Genomic DNA, 10158 nt, shown 5'->3' with positions numbered 1-10158 from the left:
TCCAATCTATAGTTTGAGATTATATATAATAAACTAACAATACTCAACAATTGCTAATTGTAGATAATTGTCAAAGTAATTTTATTACATCATTAATGCATTTAGAGGTTTTTTAGGGGAATTTTCTCTTAATTACAAAATTTAACTGCCGCGGACCCTATTTTCCAATGACGAATTTTGTTGTATCAATAATAATTAATTTATTTGACTACTTGGTATTATTATTTTAATTTTCATTGATTTTATGCTATTCATAAATTATTATCATGTATAAAATTAATACACTGTTTGAAATGAATAGAGAATAATGTGTTTGTTATTAACGAAAATTTATTATTTATTGCATTTATTTCCATTTGTAAAAATGTAAACAAATTTATTTTATCTCTTTTAGGGACAATAATTATTGAAACCTGTTTTTTTTTTATTCCTCTATATTTGGCTTATGTAAAGCTATGTTTTATAACAGTTTTTGTGCGAATTATTTGCCGAGCTTTGTACAGCTTTCATAGTGTGGTAATGTAGCACATTTGTAAGAGTAAAGACTGAATGTTTACTTTTACAATTATTTAGTTATAACTTTTAAGGAAGTGTCCGCCTTGGAAACACTCAATTGTAGTACTTCTAAAGTTTTTCGTGTAATTGTAATTAGATATTATATTATCTTTAATTTGGAATTATTGTGCAGCGTTTTTAAATTGCCTCATATATTACATTAGTAGGTTAGATTGTATAGAAGACATTCAAGGGTTTTCAATATCCAGTGAGACTGATTCCAGCTGCAGCCTCTCGCAGGATCATAATAGACGTATATTAGATTTTATTTTTGAAAAATGAATCTTTTACTCTGTTAAGTATAATGTAAGTAGTGTCTATAAAACATAATGTATTAGATAATTGAGAGTTAATCTATGTATTTTTTGTTAATATTTTCTACTGTTAACTATATTTAAATAAAGTTGTGTCAATGATGTCTAGTATTCGCAGTAAAGATATATGTGAGAATTTTTTTTTATTTATGACTTTTTCTATGTCTATGGCGGTAAAGACTATGGCAATAGTAAAATTCAAAAAATTATACTTTATAGGACTCTCTGAAATAACTTTTATCTGATGTGTCATTTGAAAAGATTAGTATTTAGTAAAGACACGCTAGAGAAATTATTTACAACCACTAAATATTACTATGATATTGTCTCGTATTATTTCTATAGTCCAGGGGTGGCCAAGCTGCGGCTTGCGAGCCACATGCGGCTCTTTGAACGATTATTTTTGGCTCCGATAGATTGTCGAATTATTTCGATGTTTAAATTTATATTACCTATGTCAGCTGCTGGAAAATCGATACAAATTACGGGTACGAATAAATGTTATTTTTCCACCATAAAATTGGCGAAATATCAAAACCAGCATCTTATGTATTATTAGGAGTGCTTTCATATACGTGTGACATATTTTACACTTTTGTTTAAATAATTTCAATAAATATGATTTTTTTAAATAAAAAATATTCTTTTACGTGTTTTGTGTTTCAAATTTCGAATAATGGCTCGCACTATCAAAGAGCCTGGCCACCTCTGCTATAGTCAATGACCAAGGACTATTATAACAACGACATTTGAAATATATTTATAATTATGCTCCCACAAATTAAAGTGTATTTTGTTTCAATTGATACTAAATAAACGATAAAGGATAAACCCATAACAATAAATTCTAGATCTTCCAGTTCATGTTTCATCTGCATTCTTCATCTCATACATAGTGGAATTGAGAACATTGTTTAAAGAAAATTGTAATTTTGTTTTATTAATGTACATCATGATGTTATCGACGGGTTTTTTTAAAACATAGTTAAAGAAAAAAGCTGCAGATGTCAACGACATGACATGGCGACCAGTCAAATAACAATTTTACTTAAAATATGTTGGTTAGCATATGTATCTTATATTACTTTAATAAATAACAAATATTTTATTAAATATTAAAACATTGTTGCTTTAATGTTAGAAAAAGTATGTTTTGTCATAAAATGTAACTTAGGTCTTGTGACGTCTAGTTTCCTCGCATATTATTTTTGTTGATGTCTATGCGGTTAGCCCTGAAGCTTTTACAGCTTCATCAAACGAGAGCTTGCGGAACAGAGATCTGCAAGCTGTACTACTTCAAAAAATGACCAGATACTATTTATCTGGTCGTTACGTAACAGTAAGTACTTAACCTAACCAGTGTACTTTAATTTTTTTTTTGGACCGGACTCTGTTGCTGCTCAAATCGCATTTACAAATTCCGCGAGCTAGATACGGTAGGGCTAGGACCGCCGCCTAGCTTTACAACCCTTTTAGTCTAGTGATGATCGAACGCGCCTTGGCTCCGGGCACTACATACTACCATTCCACTGAATTATTGTGTACGGTCGATGTTAACGTATATGCCGAGATATATTCGGCGGTCGAAAGTCGAATTTTTTGACCCCTCTCGCAGGAATGGAAGCGACATCGGCAGCCCCCGGGTGTTAAATTGGTCTTGAAAGATGTGATGACTGTGATGTAGCTGAAGTAGCTGCGCTGGTGAGTTCTGTGTCCTGGGTGTCTGAGTTTTGTCACTCAAGTACATATATTTACATAATGCTTGGGTACCATCGCGATGTCTCCTTAAACTCCGAAAACTTCTAGACCAGCTATTTTGTAAATCGCCCTCTATTTGTCTTGTGTTTTGCCCGACTTTATCATCGTTTCAACCATAGACACTGTTGGTCAGAAGCTTTGCCCAAAGAATACCAATAGGACCAATACAACCTGCATGTTGCAGGTTGTATCCAGATTTTGATCATTCCAGTCTATAGATGCCCGCTGCAAGGGGTAGGCGTCCCTCAAAATTATTTATGGGGGATATACCGTATTCCTCACGCTTTACAAGCGGCTTAGCAATCACAGTTTTTTATTATGGTACGCAGTAGACGCTTCTGTCCACCCACTGGAAACTTGTTTGTGAGCAGTGGAAATCCTATTTAATTAATGTTAAAAACTGTGTGATTTACTTAAGACTGTGTCCCGGGAATTGAACCCGCGACCTACGATCGCAAGTCTCTCTTTAAGATTTATTCAAACTGCATAGCAACCACCATATAAATTCTTATTCCAAATATTACTTTATCTAAATATTACTTTCTATTTAAAATGAAAAACACAAATGATTTAAAGAATTTAATACATTTATTTGCTATTTTATTACTGTTAGCGTAAGTCACCGATCAAGTTTCATTACAAGATAGTCGATAAGTTTGTCGTTATACGTTAGTGATAATATTGATTATACAAGCTACTAGGTAGCGAAGACATACTACATCAATAAGTATAGGAATATTTTTTCAATTACAATAATAGGGTAATATTAAATTTCTTATTCGAAACCGAGTCAGTGTTTACACGCTAAATTAAATTTAAATATATGAATTTATTTATATTGATGTATACTTTGGCAACAGTGGTGAAAAACTGTCAGAAGAGTTTATTATCTCAGAAAATATAAGCAATCACATTTATATAAATTGGAAATTATTTGAATATTTAATAGGGCAACCGGAATAGATAAATAATTGAGAAAGTTATCAATGAATAAAAGCTGGACGCTGTGAAGTAAAACAAAACGACTGCTTCAAGCTGTGGTCCCGTGGGCATAAATAATATCAATCAAAACCACATGACTAACTTAATAAGAGACTGCTATGAACATTACGTATAAAATATCGCACATGAAAAGAACAAACCCGCGGATCTATAATACAAATGCCGGCAAAGCGGCAGTGAAAGTCTAGTCTAAAAATAACATGTACATACCGAACAAATACTGACGACCATGATATTAATATTACATATGTACTAAATAAAAACTAAAACTAAGAGAATTAATTGAGAATTATTTTTTGAACATTACACTAAAATGAATTACAAAAATTTATCTTCAGTACGTATCCATAAGGTAAAAGATTCTTAATAAACCAACAGTGTAGCTGATTCCAAATAAAACGAATGCAAAAATTGACTAGTGAGGCAATAATTTTCTATTTACCCATGCATTCAAACCCTGTAGTAATCTTAAAATTAATTTTATTATTACGCATTTATGGCACAATTCATAAAGCGCTAAATGATTTAAATAATAATTATATTAAAAATATTTTGTGTAGCAAATAATATTAATAAGTAAAAATATTACCATTGCCACAACTAACTACGGTAAATAAGGTGAATACTACGGTAACAATGAATTTAAAAACATAACTAATTATATTATACATAAAACAAATATTTATATCGCGTATTAAACGTCTCATATATATAAAACTTATTATTGATAAAATTTGTGCATTTTGACATAACCATTTATTTATTAAGTCAACTAAAATTTATATCCTATCAAATCTCGGCCCTTACAAAAACGTATTTTACAATAGTTATGACTTTTATGAAAATATATCGATTAAAAAAACTTCGTACCAAAATATTTTCAATAAGGAACTTTAACAAATATTTTTATACCTTTGACCGGGGTCGGGAAACCAAAATATTCTTTGCGGACTAGGAAAACTAATTTAATAACTTATTAAGAGATAATGTACACATTATATGTAATTAGGTAATTAACATTATATGTTATTAGAATTTATATTTTCACATTAAAAATATCTTAACAAAGAAGCAAATTAGAATTAAAAAGGTTGTTTGAATCAATTTCAATTTTGTTTGTTTTTAATGACAAATTTACTCATCCAAATTTAGACAACTAATCGCAAAATATACGAATCGTTTACGAAACATTTACGTTTCCTTGCAATAGAATATTTCTATAACCTTAGTATTACCAGCATTACAACTAGGCTCAAAGTTACGTATACAACAAGCCTGTTGAATTCCTTTAAATTGATACAATAGATATTGTCTAAATTAATAAATAATACAATAATCAAATTTAGCCACATAACTTACAAATAGATTCGTCTCAATAACAATGTTCGAATAAATAAGATGAAGAAGGGGGAAACATAAAAATACATATGTTGTACTATATTCGCTAAACAGAGCCAATTACCCAAAATTGCAGTAATTGGTTAAAGAGTATATAAGGACGCGTTTACATGGTTGCAAAATGTTATTCCACATTTATTATTTGCACTAAGTGTTTTTAAAATAATTTCGGGTTTACTTCCATTGATCCCTGTTGAATATGTGACAAGTGTTTCTCAGCCAATGATGGTTAGTGAGTTTGGGAAAGCCGTCACCGATTATGTTAAAACTCAAACTTTTGTCAACTGAGAAGTCCTTTGAAAGGTGTCTCGTATCATGAAATCAATTGCAACACCTATGCATTCATTGAATGTCAATATAGAGAATGGTAATTAAAAATATATCAGAATATTATTAAATATAAAAAAGTCAATATTAGGCCAATTCATTAAAAAAAAGTGCTCTTGAAAGAGACATTTGATAGCTCTGTTTAGCGAATATGGTAGTCTGGTCAAATCTCATAAATCAATAATGTATTTCTATAGCAATTATTAAACTGGACACATTGAATTTTTTACAAAGTATAGGAGTACAAGAAATTATAATTATTCCTAATTTATTCTGACATTATTTCGTTAGAAGGAATTTCTATTAAATCAGAAGGCCAATGTAGTTTATTGTCATAATATGCCGGTTCAGTTAAAGGTGTGAGCATATAACACCATAAAGTGAAACCTAACACAAGGTTACTTATAATGAGAAGTCTTTGTGTAAGTGGATAGTATGCAATCTCTCCAAAGTTAGGAAATCCCATGTGGTTGCAAAACATATGTGCAGCAAGAGGCGCGACGAAATGACCTAAAAGTAGATAATTAGTGAATAAATATAAAAATAATAAAGAATATATTTACACTATCAAATATTCAAATAGATATAAAGCTTAACACTATTTTAGTTGGGGTGAATGTATAGCTAATTTATCAGCATAGAGCTTTAAAGCTTTTACATCTATTTCCAATTACTCTGTATAATGATCACTATGAAATATGTTATTTAATTTATTTTTTGTATAAAAATGCGACAGGCATTACAAAGTTTGCACAGATGAATAGCAAACAATTATTAATTTGTAATAATTTGTGCTATATTACAACATGTTATATGATATTTATTATTTCTGAAACCATCGATTTTTGAATTTTTTTTATTGTTTTAATTACTACAAATGAACTGTGCATTGACACCTTTGAAGTTTTTTTTCCTATAGCTAATCATAACATTTGGCGCTCCTTGCCGCTCCTAAAGCGGAATTTAATTAAATTCCTCTCTACGTTTCTACTACTAGCAGCCGCGTTTGCCTCGCCCACGTTCAAACGAGAGTGGTCAGCAAAGGCCTGCCTCGCTCCCGACCAAGTACTTCTCGTTTCGCTAACCTATACTACACTTCAGTTACAACACTACCTGCACAGCTATAGTCTCCCTTTGTGCAAACATAAACGATACAACTGGCCAGTCATTTTTTAAGCTGAAGGACCTGTTTCTGTGAACCAAATTGCAATAAAGCTGCACAAAGCTTTAATTGGCTGGCAGCATAAGATCATACACAAAAAATAATAGTAACTTATCACCTATATCACACAAATGAAGTAAGTAAAAGTTAATGAGTGTAGTCCTAACACATACAGATCTTTTGATGGTAATGACAAAGACATAGTTATTCAGTAACTTGCTAAGATAAAAAAAAACTACATGATTTAAAATAACATTATTACAGAATTAATTTAAAAAATATACAGAAATAATCTGATGATAACAGAAGAAGCTGTTTTATAGAACTATAATTAATTTTGAAAATTAAAAATTTAACGTCATATGAAATCATACTTATTATTTGTTTAAAAATAACTTACCAGTACGAGCAAATAAATAAGCTGAATATGCGCCAAACAAACTGGTATACATAAACTGAAAAGCTGTAAGAAAAAATTACTAACTTAGTAAATTTTTCATTAATATCTTAATCAATTATTACACACATCAATAACTTTTCAGAGGTCTATTACATGAATGTAAAAAAATATCAACCTGAGATCATTATCGATGTCCTTAGATCAAAACCAGATTTTATTTGTTCAAATATATGATGAAAATGTGCTGAAAATAAAAAAATAAATTTAGGTACAAAATTGAAGAATAAATTATAAAAATTATTCTTGCACTATGATACAAATAAATAATGTTAATATAGTATATTGTTCTTAAAATTAGACTCACCAATTCCAAACAGCAGAGGTCCGACAAATACAGCAGTGAATGGCTCAAGGCATTGCAATAACAAGGGCATCATGCAAGCTCGGAATACCCATTCCTCGCTAAGTGGTGCCATTATATGATTTCGTACCCATGTCAAATCTTGCCAACTTGCCATCCAGTACAATGGTTCTAGAAAATAATAGTCCTCTTTTTATTCAGAAAAATACAAACTTTTGAACCAATAAGTGAATTTCCTACAAGGAATTTCCTTGGGAAAAGCACTTAGTAAAGACCTTGCTCACCCATATGTCAATAAAACAGCATAGGGATGGTTATCAAAAGCAAATTCTAGCAAAGTACTACATTTGCGCCTGTCGTCTTGGAATATGAGATAGTATATGTAAATAGACCATATGTTCCCAATGAGAGTGATACCACTCTTTATTATTTAATATGATAAAGAGCATTAAAAAACCCTTTTTATGAACAAAATAATGATTGTTATCTAGGTTTTGTAACAATTTTTTGACTGTGTACAATTTAAGCTTTAAACAGACTTTAATCATAACATTAGACAATGAAGGTCATGCTAGCCAAGAACAAAGTGATTCCCACAGTTACATTTCCGGATATAAATGTATCCAAATGTGATTTCATTATATGTCACCAACAATGCAAAGCATTAAAGATATTTAACAAAAGCAAAAAATAAAAATTGCACAGCAGTTATAAATAAGTTAATATTGCATAAATAATTAGTAAAATTATTAAAAAACTTACCAATGTATATTCTCCAAGTTCCCGACAAAAATTGCATAGTCAATGGACCCAAAAACAAAACCGAGGTCAAGGCCAGTGGTGTAACAAATGCTACTATAATTCCAGATAAACGTAATCCCAATTGTTCATACATATCGCCTCTAATTAATGTTTCTTCTTTCAAAAACAACCAGGTAACGCAAGGCGCAAGCAGCATTATACAAAAAACACTGAAGAATCTTCTTTTAATTGTGGATGGATGGTCTCTAAACATTTCAAATAATATAATATTGTTGTACTTTTAATAAATATTCCAATTAGGTTTAATCATCTTGCCACAGAACAATATGATTAACCTGCTGGCATTTACATGTCAGAGTTTAAGCAAATGAGGGTTAAACCACAGGTCAACTTTTACAAATAATAATACTTCTACTTCAGAAAGTCTTAACATACAGAAAAATCCAGGGAATAGTATAGGTACAGTACGCCATCTGGATATTTCGCAACTCAAATCATCACTTATGTGTGTCATAATAAAATGGGAATAATACAGGTAGTACTATTACCTGTGGCTTTTTGGTAGTAGTTTTCGGGGTAAGGAGAGTCGGAAGTAAAAGAATTACTTTTATCGTTAAGAAAGATAAAAATATATTATACGATTATGATTTATTTTTTTAAAGGTATATATTTTGCAATGTACTCGCCAGCAACGACTACTAAAATAAAAAAGAGTTATGTTAATCTTAATTGAATTACCTGCTAAATTTTGTCTTCCAGACGTATAAACTTGCAACATATGCGAAAGTTAAAAATACGCTAGCCGAAATAGAATAAATACAACAGTCATAATTTACAACCATTTTTATAGATTTAATGAAATTTATGTTATAGTAATAATGTGAAACGAAAAATTCATATCATGTTACGATTTTATCAAAACAATATCTAAACAGTATTTTAAACTGTTTCAATTCTCCCCAATAGACGATAATAAAGTAACCAATGACAAATCGGTTGAGCAATAATAGTCAATAAACAAAATTATTATTGCCCTTTAAAACTGAGAAATATATATTGCCACACTTAATTATATTATTAATTTTATTTTGTAGTATCTTGAATACAGCAGGAATTACCATTGACCTTATTCATTAACTTGTAAAAACACATTATTATTTTTATATGAAAAGAAGTATTAAGATATACAATGTCAGCTTAAGAAAAAGAACTAGGTGGCTATAAATAAAATTACTCAATTATTTCAGATGTTTTCCCATAGCTTCTTAGAACATTTTATCATAACCGGTCTTGAATTCTGAAAGCCTCTTATTTTATTAATAAATGTAATCTTCTGAAAATTTGCAATTTTTAGATGTCCAATTTTTTGTAACCATGGAATTTTAACATTTCTACTTTCCTCTACATAACAATAAGAGACTTAGTTAATGTGGTCGTCTGCAACTTTTTAATTATATTTTTATTTCTACGTATTTAAATATTTTTTGATCATATTTGCACAATTGTACGCAAGTTATTTATTACTTATAATTTTTTTTAGATTATACAATTTTATAGTTATTAACAAGAAAATTAACAAAATTAAAATCAATAGCCTGTTTTCTTAAGACTAGGAGCATTGTACATGATTCTAGAGTAATATAAACTTTTAAATACATAGTACGAAGTAAAGGAACTAAGAAAATATATACGATCACTTATTTCGTTTTAAAGAAGTTATAAAGTTTGTTTATACACAACTACATTTCATTGGATATATTTCTTCCAGAACTTGGAGGTAATACACCGCCTTGTAAGCATGTTTGTGTATCAGTTCCGGATATATTTTTTTGTTATAATCGTATTGGAATTTGTAATACATTATGTTGAAAGTTTATAATCATCATAGACAATCATTAGAAATAAATTAAATGTTAGATTTGTTTAATAGTTATTTATTTTCAACTGCGTTTTGGTGTCATTGTTTTGTAATTAAAATGTGAATTGACGCGCTTTAATTAAAAAAAATTATAAATTTTTATAAAATGTGTTTCACATAAAGATGACAATAAGAAACAAGTACCTACATTATACCAGATTTAAAATTTTGAATGCATCTCTTATATTTTTCATAGGTGGC

General features: G+C 29.7%; 1 protein-coding gene across 1 annotated transcript; it reads right to left on the bottom strand.

Moving 5' to 3' along the window:
- Positions 1-5464: 5464 nt before the first annotated feature.
- On the bottom strand, positions 5465-8995 carry Sras (Ras converting CAAX endopeptidase Sras). The gene is made up of 6 exons (XM_068763063.1): positions 8778-8995; positions 8040-8284; positions 7281-7448; positions 7092-7160; positions 6917-6979; positions 5465-5864 (listed from the first exon to the last, which is right to left on the bottom strand). Exons 1-6 carry the CDS (start codon positions 8879-8881, stop codon positions 5623-5625), a joined length of 891 nt encoding a protein of 296 aa, XP_068619164.1. The 5' UTR covers positions 8882-8995; the 3' UTR covers positions 5465-5622.
- Positions 8996-10158: the final 1163 nt, after the last annotated feature.

Source organism: Battus philenor, unplaced genomic scaffold, assembly GCF_028537555.1.
Source record: "Battus philenor isolate CCGP_79_NKW_IND1 unplaced genomic scaffold, ilBatPhil1.0.hap1 SCAF_17, whole genome shotgun sequence".
Lineage (NCBI taxonomy): Eukaryota > Metazoa > Arthropoda > Insecta > Lepidoptera > Papilionidae > Battus > Battus philenor.
This window is presented reverse-complemented; position numbering and strand designations above follow the sequence as displayed.

Excerpts from the sequence above, each read along its gene's own strand:
- Sras (XM_068763063.1), bottom strand. The coding sequence starts at position 8,881 with ATGGTTGTAAATTATGACTGTTGTATTTATTCTATTTCGGCTAGCGTA. Across the intron at positions 7,449-8,039 it reads AACTTGGAGAATATACATTG|AACCATTGTACTGGATGGCA; the intron begins GTAAGTTTTTTA and ends ATTATTTTCTAG. Across the intron at positions 5,865-6,916 it reads TTATTTATTTGCTCGTACTG|GTCATTTCGTCGCGCCTCTT; the intron begins GTAAGTTATTTT and ends ATCTACTTTTAG.